A 22313-nucleotide genomic window follows, 5' to 3' on the forward strand; every position below is an offset into this window, starting at 1 on the left:
GGACAAGCACCCAGACCTCGTCCTGCAATGCCCACAAGATCATAAGATCTCAGAGCTTCTCCCGTGAGTGCCTGGATCACCTCCTGGCTATCTGAGAGACCAATGGAGAGAACAGAAGGAAAGGAGCTTTATAAACAATGCTAAGGCAATGCTGTAACCACTGTGAGAGGTTAATATCATTGTCCTTCCTCTTGAAAAACATGGCGAAGGGTGAGAAGGCAAAGGTTTGGGGACCAATCAAGTTACAGCCTCTATTCGGATTGCCTGACTATCTATGGTAGAAGGATGTGCATTGCCATCAAATGCGACGTGGGCCCAAATCCTGCTTGCACCTCGGCTATTTGGACCCTGGAGGAATGCTGCTGGAAAGAGGAGTGGCTGGGAGGAACCACTGGCTGAATGGAGGCTCAGACTCAACACCGTTCACACATCTCCAGTCAGGGGCTGGCTTCTTGGGTGGGGCCTGGACATCTGGTTGGCTTGCAGTGCGTGGAACCCCCAGCCTAACACCAAAGAAGCCAGTGAGTGCCACGGCAGATTTGTTTTTAGAGCAAGGTCTCTGGATATAGAGGAACTATTGCCATCAGCATCGCTTGGAAGCATAAACCTCTGAAATCATCATCTGCTCCAGTTGTTCAGATACTTGGTTTCCTACTCTTGGAAACCTTGTTGGATTTCTGTGGGATGATAATATTAAAAACAACAATGTTTACTGAATGTTTACCGTGCTCCAGGCACTAAGTGCTCGGTCTATGTTAACTCATCCAACCTTTATAATCACCCTCTGCGGAAGACACTAGTATCCACATTTTATGGGTGAGAAAACTGAGATCCAGAAAGCTTAAGAAGCTAGCTCAGGGCCTCACAGCCATTCAGTGGCAGAGCTAGGATCTGCAGCCCGGCAATTCGCCTCCAGAGTCAGCTCACTCCTCAGCGCTCTCATAGGAACGGAAAGTGATGCTGTTCGTGTAATTCAATTTAATGCGCGCGACAGGTTCTTCGGAAGCCACAAAACGACAGCAGTATTTCACATTTATTGAGTGCTTCTATCTGCTCAGCACAGTATCAAGTGCCTTTCACTCAACAACAGCCTGTGAACTAGGAGTATCTCTTGACTGCATGATGGACATGAGGAAACTGAGACTTTAAAGGCTGCGGGGCTCGCTCAAGGTCTCACGGCCAGTAAGTGACAGAGCTGAGAAAGAAAATCCAAGTCAGTCTGACTCCAAAGTTTGGGTACCGAACCAAGAGGCCAGCGAGGACCTAGGCGTTCAAACAACCATGGCCCCTGGGCCGGGGAGAGTCCTGAGAGAAGCAGCGGTCGGGGAAGGTCCAGAGCTGACGGGAGGCGCTGCTGGCCTGTCTGCACTCGGCTTCCATCAGGAGCACCTATCCGGTGAGGAGGCCACGCCCAGGAGCTCCCGGGGACAGGGCTGAGGTCTGATTGGCACTTAGCTCTTCAGCACCCACGGCCTGGCAGGCGCCCTGCAGACCAGGGGCTGTCGTAATGGCTCCTCCTCTCCTCTCACTGGGCTGGACGGAGGAGTAAAGGGCACTTCCCCACACACACACCACCCCCAGGAGAGGGTGCAAGACACTGACCGCTGCACGGTTGGGCAGGAGAAAGATGGAAAAACGGGTTCCACTGACATCAGAGTTGCGGACCCACTTGGAGACTTTTCTGTCTCCAGTGTAGAGCTCTGCCTACAGAGATAGCGTCAGAAGTCAAAAGAGGACCAATGTCTGGCAGAGGGTCTAGGCCCGAGGGTGTGTCTCCGGATGCAAAACGGGAACCATCCCAGCTGCTTGCCTACTCCGGGGGCTGGGGTGAAGGTCAACGGGCTGGTGTTCTTACTAGCATTCAGCTCTTGGAACATCCTTGCTCAAAATGGGCTGCCGCGTTCCCCTTCTGACCTCCCCTCCCCCAGATGCTGCACCACCTGCACCCCCCAGCATAAGTCATGGTCCTGGCTGGGACCTCTGGGCTCTGTTGGGCACCTGATGGCCACACGTTCTCTGCCTACTCGGTTAGCCGAACCCTCAGTGCGGGCAACCTGTGTCTCTCAGCCGACAGTTCCTCAGGAACCAAGACGGTGCATTTCCTCCCCCAGCCTCTGCCCTGGCCCCTACTCATCATCACTGACTTTTTCCTTTTTAATCTTTATTGGGCTATAACTCACATACCAAAATAATTCACCCTTCACTTACTTTTGAGACCCTGTTTACCAATAATTATCAGGTCTGAATTTAAGAATCCCTAACTAAATACACTACATGAAATCACTTGTTCACTTATCACAAAACTTCAAATTCCTCTAGAGCATTTCAACAAGAGTTAAAGAAGTACTGGTGAGCAGCTGCTCTGTGCTCTAGTAATGTACATATCCATCACTGAACTCTTGCCTTGTCCAGAAAATGTGCTGAGCACGTGACAAACATCCTATCATTTGACCCTTGCCATGACCCTGAGAAGTGAATATTAGTACTTCTCAAGGGAGGGAACTGAGGCTCAGAGAGGTTAAGTAACTTTCTCAAGGTCACAAAGCCTTGCATGGGCAGCAGATTTTGGATCCAGGTCCGTCAAGTGTCAAAGCCCAAGCTCTTCACCACCTCGTGCCCTGCCCCCAGGCACTTCAGGGGTGAAAAGTTGGAGACAGAGGTGGACTAGATGTGCCTCCTGCCTGGAGAAGTGGGAAAGATGAACATTTCATCTCCATACAGCCCTGAAATATTTTGACTCCATCAAATCAGCACCTGCCCGAATCAGCGAGGACACCATAACAAGTAGGGATAAAAATAAAGTTGTAAAACTGCCAGCCGCCCTCACCTGGGTGTGGCCGCTGGGGAGAGACAAGGTGCCAGGGAGATGGCAGCTGCACCTGCTCTGGGGACAGGCTGTGCCAGGGAGACAGCCTGCCAGGAGGTACCATGGAAGCCTCACATCTGTACAGAAGAATCCAGGGCACCTGCCCCTGCCATGAAGGATGGAAACTCTGGGGGAGCACTGCCCAGGACCACATCCCCCAGCTCCACCTGGAGCACTCTCAGGAGGGCTGCTGCCCACTGGGATGGCTCTGCTTCCCTTCCAGGCTGACAGTGAGCTTGGAGGTTCCTTCAGCCATGGACCCAACCCACACAGGGCCAGAATCATCATTCCCGCATTCAGCAAATATTGACAAGTACCTATGACGTGTCACTGGGCACTGGGCTTACAGCAGTGACCAAAGCAGACAACAATTCCTGACCTCACACAGTTTGACATTCCAGCCTCGTATCAGTAACGTGAGGGCTTCTGGCAGGAGCTGCCCAGAGAGTGCTGTCCTAGAGGGCTCCGGTGACCCCCCAAACAAGGAGCTGATTGGTAAGGTCACTGTCTCTGGGAGAGAATGACAAGATGGAGTGGGGCCCCAAATTCCAGGCAGAAGTCAGGTCTAAAAGTGAGAGGAAGGACTACAGACTTGCTCGTGAGCAAAGAGCTAGTTCCCAGGCCAGCACCCTCACCCTGGCTCCTGAGCCATTAGCCTGTCAGGGACTGCCGACTGTATTTATTGATGAAGGAATATATATGTTTATCATATGTGAAGGCCCTGGCATTTATCAAGCCACCAGCTGAAAAGTAAAGCTGCTGTCAGCCAGTTCCCTTGGGTTTAATAAACCCAAAAGGCTACAGAGCACTTTACAGTTTACAAGGTTATTTGCATATCGTTTGAGCCTCAGGTAGACAATGTTGGTGACCTGAGTCCCATATCCTCAGCTCAACTCTGGGCAGTTCCACGCATCCACTGCATGGCTCCCCACTTTTCTGCTTGAGAATTTTTTCGGAATCCATAGAGCTCAAGGCGCCTGCCCACGCAGGTGCAGGGAAGTTCATGCCTCAAGGAATGGTCATATTCTCCCAGACTGGCTGCAACAATAGCCCCCATTCCACATGCTCTTTTAACAATGTGACTTTGACATGCCTCTGGTGGAGAGATGGGCTATGTTCCCTCCCCTGAATCTGGAAGAGCTTGTGACTATGGTGGAAGTGATGATACGTAGCTTCTGAGGCAAGGTCATAAAAGGCAATACAGGGGCTTCCCTGGTGGCGCGGTGATTGAGAGTCCTCCTGCCGGTGCGGGGTACGCGGGTTCGTGCCCCGGTCCGGGAGGATCCCACGTGCCGCGGGGCGGCTGGGCCCGTGGGCCATGGCCGCTGGGCCTGCGCGTCCGGAGCCTGTGCTCCGCAACGGGAGAGGCCGCAGCGGTGAGAGGCCCGCATACCGTAAAAAAAAAAAAAAAAAAAAAAAAAAAAAAAAAAGGCAATACAGCTGCCATCTGGTTCCCTTGGGATGTGTACACTTAGAATCTAGCTGCCATGCTGTGAGGAAGCCTAACCAGCCCGCGTGGAGGGCACACAGAGAGGCTACCTGTAGGTTCTGGCTAACAGTCCAACTGAGGCCCCAGGCAACAGCCAGCCTCAACTGCCACATATGAGAGAACAAGAGAGCCTCCAGATGATTCCAGCCCCCAATTGTCAAGTCACCCCCAGCCTGCAAGTCTTCACGGCAGAGGCTCAGACACTGGGGAGCAGAGGTAGGACCACTTCTGCTGTGCCTTTTCCAAACTCCCGATCTTCAGACCCACCAACATAGTAAAATGGTGGCTGTTCTATACCACAGAGTTTGGGTAGTTTTTTACACAGGAATAGAAACTGGAAAAGGGAGCAAACAATGAAGGACAGCAGCCTTTGGATAAATGCTCCAGCCTCCTATTCCCTGGGCACATAATTATGGGAGGCTTTATGGAAGGGCCGGGTGGGGACATGGCCCCATCAACTAAAGCAGCTACCTCAATTCCACTCCCTTCATTGGATTTCCTCTTTCCGTGTCATACTAGCCCTGCTCCCTCACCCTGTTCCTTGGGGTCACCTCCTAAACGATTTATCTACACACAAGTCCTGTCCAAGACTCTGCTCTCTCAGGAGTACAGCTACAACTAGCCTTATGTCTACCCTAAAAGGCAAGCAGTTTTGTTCCCACACCCATTTTGCAGATGAGGAGACCGAGGCATGGAGACGTGGAGGACCTGCTCGAGGCCATACGAAGAGTAAGAGGCAGGGGCAGGACAAGAATCCAGGCCTCTGGCTCTGAACGCAGCTAAAGAATTATGGGTGAGGGCAAGCAACCTGGAGAAGCCCTCAGAAGCTTTGCAAAAGTAGTTCTCAGGGCTGTGGTGGTGGTTGGAAGGACGTCTTGTGATTTACTGTCAGTTGAACTCTTGACCTCACTTACAGTATCAGATGAAAAACAAACAGCAGGGCAGTGGACCACCAGACAGAGACCACACCCAGGAAGTCCCACACATTTTACCAGCCCCAGGCCAGGAGGGCTTCCCAGGCCCACTCCCACTCCACAATCATCTGATTTTAAAAGGTCCCTTTTTACAGCATCAAATAGATTGTTTGCTAGTAAATTTAAATTTTACACCTTAAAACTCACTTCAAAGGTGAGCATGAAGATGTTCTTTCACAAGTTTCTAGGAAATCTGTTTATAAAGTACCTAACTATGTGTCAGGTACTGTCCTAAGCACATTAATCTGTTGGGAATCATCCTCATTTACAAATGAGGAAACTAAGGCATGGAGAAATTCAGTGACTTGCCCAAGGTCACACACAGTTTGTAAATGACAGAGTAAATAGTAAAATGTGTAAATGGTAAAATTGCAAATGACAGAACACTGACCCGTTTGCTCAGCCTCTGAGATCCTGAGCTGGAAGCAAAGGTCATAGAACCATAGAACACTGAGAAGGAAGGGGCCAGGGGCACAAACTCAAGTGCCTACAAGGTGTGAAGAGGGCACAGGGCAAGATGGCGGATGTGGACTAAGGGAGCCAGCTCCCTGGACCTGTCAGTTTGCCACCCTAACTAGTCCAACAGTTTCACTCTATGGATGAGGAATTAAGGGCTGGAGAGGAGGGGCTTGCCAGGGAACACAGCTCCTGAGAGGCCAGGAACAGACTCCAGACTCTCTGTCTGTACTCTGCATCCACAGCAGAATGGAGACACACCCCGCCCCCGCCCCAGCACAAGAAGGGGCAGGTGGGAGGTGTTTTAGGTTCAAAGCCCTGAGGCAGGCCCTAGGCAGAGGACTTCTGGCTAGAGGAGTCAGGGAGTCAGCATGTGACTGGGATAGGAGGAAAGGCTGCCCCTTAAGGTTTGGTTTGAATATGGAACCAGCAAAGACAGTGTTCCCCGCAAGCCGAGAGGCACTTTCTTACACTGAGTCTCCAGTCCTTGGTGAACTGCTTATTGTCCTTCCAGAAGGCAGTTCCCTTGCTCAGGTAATTTCCAGAAGCATGAGTAGACTGACGTGACATTTCCCCTAGGTCTCCCTTGCCATCGCCCTCTTCTGGTCACTCTTAGCATCAGCATGGATGAAGGAGAGGCCAAGGGGTTGGGAATATGGAGGACGGCTGCGGAGGATGAATGGAGCTGGCTGAAACCATACAGCTACTTTCCGGCCCTGCTGCCCATCCTGTCCAGTCTGTGAAGAGTCACAGAACACGCATGCCCTGGTTATCTAGCATTTTCTCCAAAATTATTGGAGAAAAATGAGGCCCCAACAGGCAAACCTGCTTTAGTGTTATTCCACAAGGCTGAGACCAGGAGCTGGAGAGCCCTCACAGACGGACCTATGCCTCTTTCACCGGGATTCTCAGGCCCTAGATCAGCACCCAGCATCCCAGAGGTGCTCGATACATTCCCGAACACACTGATTGCTGCCCCAGCCCAGGCCCAGTTCACATCCAGTAAAGTCCAGGACCTGACAGGTGCAGGTGATGGCTGATCACTTCGCCCTCATCCCAGTTATGCAGCCCCAGTGCCCCTCATTTCAGGCAAGGGCACGGTTCAGTGCTCCAGAGACTCTTCAACCTGGTCAGGACGGAGGTCCCATGAGGAACTGAGATACCTTAGTCAGGGCATACTACCTGCTGATACTCTCTCAAATTAGCCAGGAATCAACTCTGCCCTCCTTCCTAACTCAGAAGCCCCACAAGGTACAGTAATAGATGGCTATACTGGAGGAATCTTCCTGCAGCATAAGCCCAGGACCCTCAAACCTGGTATAATCCTCAACCTTCACAAGATTCTCAAGTCTCACACTCTCCTAGGTCCTCTGACCTCCCAGTAACCTGGTCTCCCCCAGACTTCACCCAGTTCTGACCTGCCCAACCCCCAGCCTAGACCACACTCGCTGCAGTAACAACACAAATAATTACAGTGTCATCACAATTATTCCATTTGCAGAGAATTTCTCCATAGGTTATCTGAGTCCTCCTACAATTACTGTCCCCAATTCAGATGAGGAGACTGAGGCTACTAGAGTTTTCCAGGGAGTGAGGGAACGGGGCCACACTGGCTCATGCACTGCACTTCCCTCATCAACCAGAAGAAAAGCACCCTGCCCTTCTGCAGATGGAGGCTGCGAGCTTCCCTTGGTCCGCTCATCTCTGCGGCCTGCCGAGTGAAGCGGCCGGACCCTGCCTAGAGACAAACACCAGGACCCGCGGCCCCTGGCCACCGGCCAGGAGCCGCTCGGCGGGCTTCTGAGACCGTCCGCTCTCGGGGGCGTGAGTATCCCTCTGTCCCAGCTGGGAACTGTCCCAGACCCATCGGCTTTCTTTGGAACATGCACTTGGGCCCTTCTGGGGCTGACGCCTCAACTATTCCGGCTCGGAAGCTGCTCCCCTTGGGACACAAAAGCCAGCTGGTGGTTAGTGGGAAGCGGGAGCTGCAGTGCCTGGGCCGCGAGGTGCGCCAGAAAGACCCCCGCGTCCCGGGGCGCGGCTTCCTAGCGGGATTAGAGCACCTGACGGCGTCCATCTCCGCCGGCCCAGGGAGACCCCCAGGCGCGACCACACTGAGGGGGCTACAGGGAAGTTTGCGGCAACTTGAGTCATACACATTCCCCCTCGGCTACCTCTTTCTTTTTGCCTGCTGTGAAGCTTTTCGCTTTTTATACTCTCTTCCCAAGAGTAACCACAAGATCTTGGGAAACTTTGCGTGAAACTTACAAATGCCATGAAATCGGAGCCAGCAACACCGTGTGAGCCTGAGAACGCCGCGCCCAGCCCGGCTCCCGCTCCTCTGCTCCAGCCCAGCGCGACCGACGGTGGCCCGTGTTGACCACCTGGCTGTCAGGCGACTCCGGCGCCCGCCCCAGTCCTTGGGCGCCCTCTCGGCCTCGGGCACCCGCCCTCATTCGCTTTGGGAACGCTCCCGCGGCCGCCACCCTGTGCGCGCCGCAAACCAGGGGCCGGGACGTTCCAGTCGGAGTGTGATTTAAGCAGCCCCTCTGGGACATTGTTTTCCCGGGGAGCTCGAGGGATCTCGGGGTGGGGGGTTGGGGTGGGGAGGGGAGGGGAGACCCGCCCCACAGACTGCTGAGCTGGCTTGCCCACCACCTCATTTGCATTTCAAAGACAAACTTCTGCCGGACATCCCCGGCGGCGGCGGCGGCGGCACCTACCGGCTTTGCACGGGTCATGGTAATGCTCCAGCTGCTGCTCCGCGCTCTCCTCGCCTTCCAGCACCGAGTAGTCCCAGGTGGCGTCCGAGCGCTCCCCGAGCCCCCAGGCGTCGCGGGGCAGCGGCAGCAGCAGTAGCAGGAGAGGCAGCAGCAGTGGCACAAGGGCCCCGAGCGCAGTCACCCGGGGCATGATTGCGAGGGGCCTGCGAAGACCGAGGGAGTTGGGAGCACCGAAATCTGGGCCCTAGCGGGGGACGGTGTACAGGGTCGGCTCGGCGGCGACCCGGGAGAGGCGATTACGCGCGGCTGTCCGTCATGGCTCCGGTGTGGAACCAGCAGAGCGCGGCGTCCCGGTCCGCGTCGGCGCGCCCAGGCAGCAGCAGCCGCTCGGAGTTACTTGCCCGGCGGCCGAGGCTGAGGCGGCTGCGACCGTGGTAGTGGCGGCGGTGGTTGGAGCAGTGGCCGCTCCGCCCCTCTCCACCCGGGCTGGACCGCACAGACCTCGCCAGGGGCCCCGGGCAGCCAATCACTCGGGCGCCCGAGGCGAGGCCCCTCCTCTTCCCGGCACCTCCGCAACTTCGGAGGAAGGGGAGCGAGGTGAACAGGCTGAAGGCAGGGACCCTGGGCCAGCCGCGCTGCCCCACAGCCAAGGGAGCCCTTCTCCGGGCGCCACCGCGCCTCCGGCCCCCCAAAACGCTGCTCCGGAAGATCAGGGCTGGACTTCCCGCCTTGTTGTGTTCTGAAAACTCACTTTGCAACTCCCCGATGCACACGTGGGTGAAGGCAGGCAGCAGTGGTTAGAGCTCTGAGCTCAGGGCCGGGAACCCGATGCGAGCGATCCCTGATACCAAATCACTATGTGCTTTTCGGACAATCGTTTCTCTGTAAGGATGAAGCGAATCTTCTCTCTGGTTGCTTTCGGAGCAGAAAATAGATAGATAGATAGATAGATAGATAGATAGATAGATAGATAGATAGATAGATATAGATAGATAAAGGATTACGCTCCTCTCAGCTTTCTCAAACTTCCCTTGTCCAGCCGTGAAGGGCGCTTGCTTGCAGCGCCGACCTAGCCTAACGCGTGGCTGGTGATTTGAGTGGCTTAGGGAAGGATGATTTAAAATGATGGACTTCCCCTCTTTGTGACCCCATCCTTTAGTAAAACAGTGTAAGATGCTTCAAATAGGCAAAAAGATTGACAAACAGCTGTACGTGCTATTTGTGTTAAACTACAGACATGTTTTATTAAATAAGCCACTCACCATTAACTTGATGAATAAAAACGACCAATTTCTTTAGTCTGGTTAATTTTGTGCCAATTAAAAACATATGCCCAAATAATTTAAGAGAATAATCAAGAGCTATTTGAAACCCCCTCCTACGTTGTACCTTAAATGTAAACTTTACCTTAAATGTAAAAATTGTCAGAACTGAGCCATTTCGATTTACAGACATAAAAAGTACTATTACAGAGAGACTTTTCAAAGACCTTTCTATGCAAGCAAAATTGCCCCAGTCTTGAAGTAAAACACACCAATGTGTAGAGATTTTCAGCATCACTCCCAGTAGAATCTTTTTTCACTTAAACTGCAAGCAGAAAAGGTGGACTGAGCTTTCCTTTTAGATTTCTATATGGTTTCACAGCCACTAGTGACAAAAGAGCTGACAGGGAGCCCCAAGCTGGGCTTTACACAGGATTCCGAATTTCTTGCATTATGATCATCTGTCTTCTCATCTAGTAAGTAGGGTAACAAGTCCTTCAAACCAGTAGACTTAAAAGTTAACCACTGGAAGGGGGCTACTGGATATTTTGTCTTGGCCCTCAGAAATGCAAGTTGACCCTGCTTCATGCTAAGTCTTCATCAAATGGGCACATACAGGATGGAGCCAGATTGGGCAAGAACTGACAGACAGGAGGAAGTAATCTGGGGTGGGTGTGTGGGTGGAATGGATGTCACCAAATGGCAGGGAAGGCCAAGTGGCCATTAAATAGGTGTGGGAAGGGGTCGAACGTCATTTCTGCCTGAACACTAGGAGTCAAACCCAACGCCATAGGTCTCTGCATTCAACCCAGTGAAGGTCACCACCTGTCAGTAGAGAAGTCCACAAAGTCAACAGCTCAAAAGCCTAACAACCTTCTGTGACACTTCCAGGTCTCCAGATGGCACTAGGCAAACAGCCAACTGGCCTCCTCATTAGCAGGGAATTCCTCTGGAAAATAGACATTACAGGCAACCTCTTGGGCAAACACTGAGGTTGTGAGCTTTCATTGCCTCTAATCCCCACCTCATGAGTAGCTGCCAGGCTTCTACCAACACTCTTCGCCCAAATATTTTGAAGACAGTCATTCTCTGGGATGAGCAAATGGCAGTTTTATGTCAGAAGCCCTGTTTATATGCTATTTTAAAGGCTATCAAACAAATCAATGAACTATTTGAGTCATAGTACAGAAGTTAGGAACAATTGAAAGGGATGGTTAATGTTTTTTTCTCAGTTCTATGGTTTCTGATTTCACTCACCATTTTTGTATTTTAAACTTTAATCGGGATTCAAATAACTTTTAAAACGTATTCTTTTAAATCCCACGAAAAAACTAGAGATAGATTTAGAATAAAAGGCTTTGTGATCTAAGGCCACTCAACTCAGTTCCATTATCACATTCATAATTATTTGTGGGTTTCCTCCCCCACAGCTCATGGTCCTGTGGAAACCTGAATGTCATTACAAGCTTCCCCCCATTTTAGTCAGATGTCTGTCCTCCACTCAACTCGTTCCAGCTCTACCCCTATGCCCTGAGTGATGCAGCTCTCTTGCAGCAGCTCTCAAATGCCTCCACATCTACCAAGTTTTATCCTCCTTACCTACTCCACAGAGGCCACTTTCTCCTCCTTGTGCCTGTCCAGGTTACTATACACCACCTTCTCCAAGGCAGGGAGCAGAACCTCCAGGGTAAAGCGGGCACTCTCATTTGCTGGTTCATTTCTTAGTTTACATTAACTGACCACTGAGAGGTACTTTGAGTTTTAAAAATATTTAATACTGTTACAATTTTTAGCAGCTGTTGAAAACCTTCTGTGGCTCTCTGAAACCTCTACCCAAGCCCGTGAGGGTGGCACATCAGGTCCTCCATCCACCACCAGGCCGTCCTTCCACCTGGATTCCAGCCTTGGCTCTTGCCACCTCTGTCTCTCCACTCCTGTTGCATTAAACCCCTTGCAGTCATCCTAACAGGGCCTTGCTGCTTCACACCTCCATGTCTTTGCCGGGGACAACTTCATAACCACACAGCCTGCATCTTCATGCCACCATTACTGCAGCTACCACACCTATGACATTTACCTATTTATGTCTATCCTACCCTTCTGGGTCTCTAGCCTGCAGCGGACCTGTCTGACCAACTCCAACTTGGAAAGTGCCTTCCACGTCTTACTCTCTAGACCCTCTCTTCCCTTCAGTGACCTCCAAGGTTAAGTCCCATAATCTTAGTGGCTTAGATTGAGCCACTAAGAACTGCAACATTGGCCAGTTTAAATGACTGACATCAAGTTCTCCCTGCAACCATGTCCTCCATTTTTAAAATTTGAAACTCCTATCACTTTAAGCATGCAACACTTTGAAAATAACTAAAAACGTTTGTAGACTACATTACCACCGTTGACTCCATGTGTCCCAATGCAAGCTTATTCCCTCCCCCTTTTCTAATGTTAAACTGTAGATTAGCTATTTAATAAAAGTTCTCACTTTGAAATCCAGAAGGTAGTTGTATAGCAGATTCCTTTATACTCCTAGTTTTCCAATCAGACAAAAAAGTGTTCACTGAAGAGATCAAAAGTAACTCAAATTTGCACCAATATAACTATTTGGCTAACAGGAATTGCCAAGTATAATATGTGTCAACTGAGTCTGGTAATAAAATCAAGGGGAGAAAAGAACCAAGGAGGTTGACAATAATTTAAGTAACTAGTTAAAACCGAAGAAGAAAAAAAAGTACAAATAGACCTGGAGAAACTAACCACTAATTTTGATGTAGTACAATAAAAATAATCCTTCTGTTGGTATAGAACACTCATTTCTGATATGATCTCTATAACAATATTTCCAATATTATCTCCTCCATAGGCTGGAGAGGTGACATCCCCATTTTACAGTTACACCAGTCAAGACAATAGGACCCTAATTTTGATTACTTCTGGGCTAAAAATAAGAAACTCTTTAGTTGCTCTATCCCTATAAAATGTAGCTGTCTACCCTATCAGCTTCACAGGATGTTGTGAGAAAACATATGTGGAACTGTTGTGAAACAGTAATAAGTACTAGACAAATGCAATGCATTACCAATCAGAAGAATGACAGGCATAGGGGTAGTGGCGTTTGAATGCAGGAGTCAGAGTTTGTATATAAAGAAAGTCAAAGGAATGATAATAAAAATCATTTCTTAAAAAGACAAACCTTGTTCATTGTGCCATTCTTTCCATTTTCTGTACTTTTTTTTTCCTTCAAAATATAAAGCTGGGGAAAAAACCAAATCTCAAATTTTAAATCCTTTGTTTCAGGGGTCAGCCCACTATGGCCCACCGGCTGTTTTTGTTGTTTTATTGGAACACAGCCATGCTCATTAGTTGATGTACTTTCTCCCATGGCTGTAGTGCTGCAATGGTAGAGCAGTTGTTACGGAGACTGTACGACTCTCAAAGCCTCAAATATTTCCTATCGGGCTCTTTACAGAAAGTTTGCTGACCCCTGCTTTATTTAATTGTGGAAAGCTATTAGAAATCTCTTCATATGCGTGCCAATAATAATAGGTTATCCCTTATGCTTGGTTCACCTGTTTCAAAAAGGAAAGAAATAAAGCATCCAAGGGAAGAACATTTGACTTTTTATTACTTTTTAAAAATCCAACTTCAGTTAGATTAACAGACGAGATTAGAACTTCAAATGTGATACATTATACTGCACTGGATTTCTATTACTAAAAAGCCAGTTGGAATATGGCCTACACAAATCACGGGTGGGTACAAAAATGGAAGTAATCATTGAGCATTAACTGTTTCCTTTCAACTCTGTCACCGATTGTCTGTACTCTGTGGGGATTTATAGATTCATGTTTGACACAGTTGAAAATCCCAAATGGGACTGCTTCTCCAAAGATACTCTGTCGTCCTTCAAATAGAATGCCATGTTATTTCCTCCCTGCCTAAGCTCTTACTTGTAATGTTTATAACTTTCAAATGACCTAAACTGATGAATTACAGTTAACACACAGAATGCTGCTTTATCAGTCAATTATTAGCAAGACTCGTTCACCAGTACTTCAAGGTAAACATTCTTCACAACAGTTTATTTCCATCTCCTAATACAGCGAAACAAGAACTTATAACTTTAAGTGAAACTTAAAACTTTACTTTTGTCTTTGCACAATTCTGCCTACAGTTCCAAAGAGAATGTCAAATTAGATGGCTTTTAGAAAATGCTCATAGGAGAGAACAAGAGTTATTCCTCATAGTGAATTTAAACTTTATAAAATTTCTGCAGCTATGTCAACTTTCTGAACTACCCTACCTCTAAATCTAGTCTATTTCTATACACACTTCCAAACAATCTTTATAAATTTTCACTTCTCTGATCTCCTTAACATCTCGATTGCTAAAATATAGCTTCATAAGTATGCAATTTTTATGAAGATATAAAACATTAATGAATACTTGTGTTCTCATATGTCACTACTCCTATTTATTACGTGTTCCAATAAATCAACAAAATGAAGCACTAAGACACGCTGAAATCTAAACTTAAAACCCAGATGGAACTGCAGTGTATAGATTACAAATAGGCTTTTCTTTCCCAGAATTCATATACAGAAGCCCTTCGGTATATAGCTTTTCCTGAACAAATGACATTAATACATTTTTTTCTTTTTTACCTTTGTAAAAATTCAGGATATCTTAAAATAATATTTATTTGCAAGACGTTTGGCATAAGGTGATCAATAAACATTTAGGAAACAAAAGCTCTATCGAAATGAATACAATTTGTGGATAAACCCTGAATAAGTGGCTTTTGGAAGAACTGGAATTTGCAGCAGCCGCCTTTAGAAAGAGGGCCATCCACTCGCAACGGAAAACACTCAAGCATACCGTTCACTAGGTTCAGAAATCACCACAATATAATGAATTCTAAGGGCGTGGGGCTCAATTTATGGGCAAACTCAGCACAATCTACGAGCCCAACATGATATACTAAAGAATGCTGTACTACCCTTCCAGCCATTACACTTCCACCTTATCCTACCCTTGTACTAGGATATATGTATTAACAATGTCACTTACTAATGTACCTAAATTTCAGGAGAAGCGTGCTTACGGATACAAATCCCCAGTTTCTGAGAGTGTTCAAAGCATCAGCTGATAAGTTGAGCAAATGTTAACAAATGAAAGACAACTAGCATTTATGGAGTGGAAAAGCCCTACCCTTTAATTAACTTAAATAACATATTTTACCATTCTACAACTGAGAGCTAGGGAGCTAAACTATTTGTGGATTACATCTTCTTCAAGAGACACACACACACCCAGCCCCTCTAGGAAGCCATAAACCAAAACCTATTTTTTAAAGGACTTTTCAAGGTGACTTATACTCATTTTAATGGAGCTCTTAATGTATGTGGAAATTAGAAAATTATTTTTCAGTGAAGATTCCAAAGGACTTTAAATACAGATCAATTTAGTAAAAGAATTGGTGTACCTGAAAGCAGCTAAACCACTCATTCTTTAAAACCCCTACACCTTACTTGCAAGATTCATGAGAAACAAATTTCATTTTATTAAGACAAAAGCTTGCCACCCAATTTACAATCTATCAGACTCTATGTTCTTATAAGTACTTTACATGTAGTTTAAAATTTACATAATATAAACCATTAAGTACTGACTTTTAGTTCCTTTTAAGATCTTAAAGGAAGGTGTGAGAAGAAAGAGAAAATGGAGGAACCAGTAGATTACACTTAATATTTTGGTTTGAAGAAGAGGATTTACCTACAGCTTTTGATCAAATTTCTGTTTGTTCATGTCAGCCATACTTAAGTAGTAAGAAATCAAATTTTTCACCCTTTATAGTCCTTACATGCTACATTATAGGATGCAGTCTCTTAATTTATAGAAACATATTTTGTAATGAAAACACCTTACGTAACTCTGAATGGCATGAGTTTCACATTAAGGTTTAAATTACAGCTGTTTTGAGTCTTTCTAAAAATACCAATATACAGTATTGTTTTAGGTGGTCATTTGCATAGCAAACTATTAAACTAGAAACTCAATGGTTCTAGGAAAACTTCACATTATGGATCGTTCCAGAAAGATGTATTCAAAATTAAAATTACTTCTCTTAGAAAACTATAACCTTTATTTGCTCATCCCCTAGTAAGCTAACCACTTTTACCCAACCCCACTTTACATGGTACACCAACCTGAACAGATTTTGTGCCACAATTTCATTCAAAGGGCTTCTCATTCACTTTGTGACTGTACTGGATAATCTAGATGTACGCAAGTTTGGGGATTTTAAAGTAATTGTCCCCTGTATTAGAAAAGCACGGTTTATAGTATAGTAAAAAATTTGCATTCAGTAATTGCCTTTTGAAAAAGACATCTTCAAATTGCAAACACATGTATTTTCACAAAACAATTTGGTCAGGAAGTTTTATTTTAACATTCTAAAGCAGTAACGCTTTAGATGTTACTTAAGTGCCCCAGACAGGATTAACAAAATTAAATGTTTCTAAATTACAAATTTAGCTCCTGTAGGAGTCTCAGGAAAAAAACAAACAATCCCCCCTCCCAAAAGAAGTATGAACACACACATTTTGAAGAAACCCCAATGTTTCATGCAGTGGTAGGCAAGATGTAAAAAGCCACCCAAATTCACACATTTCTACACCAATCATATCAGAAAAAAGTACTCCGTAGTCAATCTGTACATCCAAATGCATTTGGGAATCTACACCTACGTTACATTATTTAATGTTATATACATTTATTACCCACCCCCCTTGTTTTTAATAATTTCTTATGTAAAACCTTCATTCAAACCCCAAAAAGATGTAAGACTAACTTGGGGGGAGGGGGCAGATAATCACTTTAGACATTCAGTTAAAATGTAGTTTATCTAAATCACAAAATGTTTAATAAAAACAAATATCTCCTCCATTTAATACTTTGCTTTCTAACTGTACAGTAAATCGCATTGTAGAGAGTACACCTCTATCTTCAGACTGTATCTTCTTTGGATGGAATTAAGATGTAATTGGATAGTTTTAGGATAAATAAATGGGAAGTTGGTCCAACTAAGATGACAGCAGATATATTACACGCAGGATTTAATATTTTTAAATTCTCTCTGTAAAAAAAAAAAAAAGGATGCAGTTGAATTGGAAAAAAAAAAAAGGCAGGTCAAAAAAGAACCCAGGTTCAATATATAAAAATGTCCCACAATAAGTTGACGATGGCAGTAAAAATAAGAGAAAAAATTAATCTTTCTGGAACATCATTTTTCAATAACATAGAAACACTAGTGCCAGGAAGATTTCTATTCATATAATTCTAGCATCCAAGTTTCCCTCTATTTATTTTATTGGAACAAATGCTTTAAATAAACTATTTGTCCTCTTCACTGAAGAGAGCTGGTCTATTTCATCTTTAATGAGCTAGTTTTTGGGAAGATTAGCCATGTACTGTAGTAATGCCTACTGCATAAAATCCAAGCATTTGCTGTGAACAGTTGGAGAAAGCAGTCAGTTAAGAACCTAGGATCAATGGAAATAGATGTTACTTTAAGCCATCCACGAAAGAGAGACCCACAAAGTACCCAGTGTTAAAGCCCAAATCTCTTCTTGCGCTTTTTTTGCTGTGCAAGTTCCACCCCTGTGAAAGAGAAATTGATCCGAAGTTCCAGGTTTTCTTGGGTCTTTAGTCAATTTTCACATTAGTATAGATTTTTCGGACAAAGGCACTTGTTCCCATGTAACCAATTGCTCCTGTAAAGATAAAATAAGATGTTTTGAAACAAATACATACACAGCAGTATCCATCATTTACAAACACTAAATGCTCTCTGCTCTGTAAAGGTATTATTTTTACAAGATAACATCTTTCGTTAGTATTCTCTCTGAACTTATTAAAATAGTATCATTTGTTCTGCAAATCACCTGTTACTGTAATACACCAAGTTTGACCTGATGTAATGTTTTTATAATTAAATATCAATTAATACATGAAATTATGAACTATATGAATTCAAATAATCTCTTATAAAGAATAATTTCAGAATGACAAAAATTTGTTAAATGAAAAAAACATGTTTTTTTTAAATTTAAGCATAGATTATTCTAGGTCATTAAAACAATATTAACATGTTCCCCAAACCATATGATACCTTACGGATAATTCAGTAAGAAGTGACTGGGGATTCTCTCAGGGAAGGACTGAGAACCACGACCAAGTGCCATTTGAAGCTCTAGAGAGGAGGCTTCTTTTTTTTTTTCTTGCAGTACGCGGGCCTCTCACTGTTGTGGCCTCTCCTGTTGCGGAGCACAGGCTCCGGAAACGCAGGCCCAGTGGCCATGGCTCACAGGCCCAGCCGCTCTGCGGCATGTGGGATCTTCCCGGATCGGGGCACGAACCTGTGTCCCCTGAATCGGCAGGCGGACTCTCAACCACTGCGCCACCAGGGAAGCCCTGAGGCTTCTTTTTTTATGTTTAAATTGTAGAGGCTATGTGATTGGTAGAAAGGCAGGCATTTGAGGGCATGCATAAGAGAGACAGGTAAGTAGATCACAAGTTTTTGAATAATTAGCTTCAAATGGGACCCAAAACACCAGAGAACACGGGTGTTTTTGTCTGTTTTGTTAATTAAGTTTCTGTCTCCTGGGCCTAAAAAAGTACTTGGCACATGATAAGATACTCAATAAATATTGGTTGAATGAATGAATGAACTGTATAGTTCTTTAGAGCAAGTAGTAAGGGATCTTTAAGACAAGACAGTTGGTCATTCATATCATAGAGAAGATTCTCCACTGGATTTAGGAATTTACCATCTAAGCCCATTATTCAAAGTCTAAAAGTATATCTTCCGTGAGTTAACAATACATACACATACACCTAATTGTCCACCTTTGAACTGACTTTTATTTGCCCAACTGGTGTATGCAAGGAAAAAATAAGTCTCTTCTGCCTTTACGTATGTAAACTGCACCTCAAAGGAACCAAATGGCTGATAAAAGGAAGTTTCTCCTTAGAGAAGTATCCTAGCTAATAAATATAAAAGGAACAACAGAACGAGAATATTATAACCACTAACGACTTATTTGAGCTAGGCAATAATTATCAATGGCTGCTAACCTCACAGAGACAACCAGACATTAAGGGCCTCCTTATGAAAGTTCACAAACCACCTGCTAAGTATGCTTGGACAAGTATTAATATTCTTGAGTATGATTAAGTCTATAGCTGTAACTACCACTTTACAGAAAATATGGGGGGGAAGAAGTACATAGAGAAGCATTAAATAACACCTTAGGGATATAATCAGCAAAATCCAGAGTGTGAAAAACTCTACAGGAATTAAAACAAACCAACCCAAACCCAAGTTTCTTAAATAATTGCAAGGGAAAAGAGAGCAAACTGGATCTTGATGCAAACAAACTGTATTAAAAGAGAAATGAGGATGTGGGGCAAATTTGAACACTAAGTGAATATTTGAGCATATTAATAAATTATACTTATATATTGAATATATACTGAAATAATTTTATATATTATATAACTGCATTCTTCCATATTATAGTTATATAATAATTGTAGTATATAAACATTGCACATTTTATACACACACACATACACACACACACACTGAAATATTTACAGCTGAAATAACATGAGGTCCAAGATTCATGTCAGAAAAAAAGCGTGGTAAGGTGGGACTATAAATAAGACAAGATTGGCTACCAGTTGATAATTACTGATGTGTTGGTACATGGCGACTCACTACATATATATTACTGTTCCTCTTTTTGTATATATTTGAAAATTCCCCATTATTAAATATTGAAAATATTTTTAAAAACCCACCCAAACAAAGCAAACCTATTTTTGCAATGAATAGACATTTATTTTTTAATATGAAATAATTATACTACACTTGAAAATAGTGATAATTCACTTTGAAATAATTATATACAAGTCCTTACAAGGTAAGAGAAAATACCATTCAATTTTATAAAAATAAACCTGAATTCTTATAAAAATATCTATAAAATTTTAAGTAGAATCAAAAATTTAACTGGCATAATACAACACTAGTCCAATAACCAAATCCAGTTTTCCAGACTTACAAAACCTTGTTCCATTTTGAGCAGAGGTACGCTTAAAAGCAAAAGAGTGTCAACCTAGAGTATCATTTTTCCTAATCTTATGAGTATCTCAAGAATAAGCTTATAAAAATATGGCTTTATAAAAGGAAGATATTGAATATGCACTCTAGAAAAGTAAATGTCTTGGGAATAATACACTTTAAAACTTAATTTCCTTAAAACTAAAATGCTATGCTCAAAATATAAAGTCTACAACAATATCTAATTATTTCCCACCTTATTTATTTTTCCTACATTAAAAAAATATTATTCTTTCAATTACTGACTGAAAAAGCATTTTTAGCAACATAACCTGATGCGTATGTATAACTTTTGTATTACGACATTTTAATCATTTCCACTGTGAAATGTTTCCCCTTCCCCCCAAAACACCAATTAACACTGAAGGCATACAAACCCTTTAAAGAATAAATGTTGGGACATTGCCAGAACAGCAGGGAACTGTAAATGTGCCAAGACTGTTAGGCAGTAAGATGAAATTTCAACAGGAAATGCGTTCAAAAACTTTAGCTAACTTAATTCCATTTTCTTTGTAAATGTCAAGACCTCTCCAGGTCTTCCTTATATCATATTATAGAAAGATTCAAGAAAAAAGTAACCTTCTGCATAATCCCATGACTCCACAGCTCATTGATTGCTGGTGATAATCAAGAAAGATTTCAGAGGAGGAACCAAGATGGCAGAGTAGAAGGACATGCTCTCACTCCCTCTTGTGAGAACACCAGAATCACAACTAGCTGCTGGACAATCATCAACAGGAAGACACTGGAACTCACCAAAAAAGATACCCCACATCCAAAGACAAAGGAGAAGCCACAATGAGACAGTACGAGGGGCACAATCACAGTAAAATCAAATCCCATAACTGCTGCGTGGGTGACTCACAGACTGGAGGACACTTATACCACAGAAGTCCACCCACTGGAGTGAAGGTTCTGAGCCCCACGTCAGGCTTCCCAACCTGGGGGTCCGGCAACGGGAGGAGGAATTCCTAGAGAATCAGACTGCGAAGCCTAGTGGGATTTGACAGCAGGACTTCCAACAGGACTGGGGGAAACAGAGACTCCACTCTTGGAGGGCACACACAAAGTACTGTGTGCACTGGGACCCAGGGGTAGGAGCAGTGACCCCAGGGGAGACTGAACAAGACCTACTTGCTAGTGTTGGAGGGTCTCCTGCAGAGGCAGGGGGTGGCTGTGGCTCACCGTGGGGAAAAGGACACTGGCAGCAGAAGTTCTGGGAAGTGCTCCTTGGCGTGAGCCCTCCCAGAGTCTGTCATTAGCCCCACCAAAGAGCCCAGGTAGGCTCCAGTGCTGGGCTGCCTCAGGCCAAACAACCAACAGGGAGGGAACCCAGCCCCACCCATCAACAGTCAAGCAGATTAAAGTTTTACTGAGCTCTGCCCACCAGAGCAACAGTCAGCTCTACCCACCACCAGTCCCTCCCAACAGGAAACTTACACAAACCTCTAAGATACCCTCATCCACCAGAAGGCAGACAGCAGAAGCAAGAAGAACTACAATCCTGCAGCCTGTGGAACAAAAACCACATTCACAGAAAGACAGACAAGATGAAAAGGCAGAGGCCTATGTACCAGATGAAGGAACAAGATAAAACCCCAGAAAAACAACTAAATGAAGTAGAGACAGGCAACCTTCCAGAAAAAGAATTCCGAATAATGATAGTGAAGATGATCTAGGACCTCGGAAAAAGAATGGAGGCAAAGATCGAGAAGATGCAAGAAATGTTAACAAAGACCTAGAAGAATTAAAGAACAAACAAACAGAGATGAACAATACAATAACTGAAACGAAAACTACACTAGAAGGAATCAAGAGCAGAATAACTGAGGCAGAAGAATGGGTAAGTGACCTGGAACACAGAATTGTGGGATTCACTGCCGTGGAACAGAATAAAGAAAAAAGGATGAAAAGAAATGAAGACAGCCTAAGAGACCTCTGGGACAACATTAAACACAACATTCGCATTATAGGGGTCCCAGAAGGAGAAGAGAGAGACAAAGGACCAGAGAAAATATATGAAGAGACTATAGTTGAAAATTCCCTAACATGGCAAAGAAAATAGCCACTCAAGTCCAGGAAGTGCAGAGTCCCATACAGGATAAACCCAAGGAGAAACATGCCAAGACACACAGTAATCAAACTGACAAAAATTAAAGACAAAGAAAAATTCCTGAAAGCAACAAGGGAAAAATGACAAATAACATACAAGGGAACTCCCATAAGGTTAACAGCTGATTTCTCAGCAGAAACTCTACAAGCCAGAAGGGAGTGGCATGATATACTTAAAGTGATGAAAGGGAAGAACCTACAACCAAGATGACTCTACCAGGCAGGATCTCATTCAGATTTGCTGGAGA

General features: G+C 44.8%; 2 protein-coding genes across 3 annotated transcripts in view; both read right to left on the minus strand.

The window, feature by feature from the left end:
• The window catches only part of TLL2 (tolloid like 2), a 128613-nt gene extending 119718 nt beyond the window's left edge, over nt 1-8895 (minus strand). Inside the window, exon 1 of the mRNA XM_032608470.1 lies at nt 8509-8895. Within this exon, the coding sequence (XP_032464361.1) occupies nt 8509-8698 (190 nt within the window). The 5' untranslated portion in view covers nt 8699-8895. The remainder of the gene's footprint in view (nt 1-8508) is intronic.
• Nucleotides 8896-13372: 4477 nt separating this feature from the next.
• Nucleotides 13373-22313, minus strand: part of TM9SF3 (transmembrane 9 superfamily member 3) — a 76957-nt gene continuing 68016 nt past the window's right edge. For both annotated transcript variants that reach the window (XM_032608295.1, XM_032608294.1), the window contains one exon: nt 13373-17539. In XM_032608295.1, the coding sequence (XP_032464186.1) occupies nt 17472-17539 (68 nt within the window). In that variant the 3' untranslated portion in view covers nt 13373-17471. The remainder of the gene's footprint in view (nt 17540-22313) is intronic.

The sequence above is a fragment of the Phocoena sinus genome, chromosome 16 (genome assembly GCF_008692025.1).
Source record: "Phocoena sinus isolate mPhoSin1 chromosome 16, mPhoSin1.pri, whole genome shotgun sequence".
In the NCBI taxonomy this organism is placed as follows: Eukaryota; Metazoa; Chordata; class Mammalia; order Artiodactyla; family Phocoenidae; genus Phocoena; species Phocoena sinus.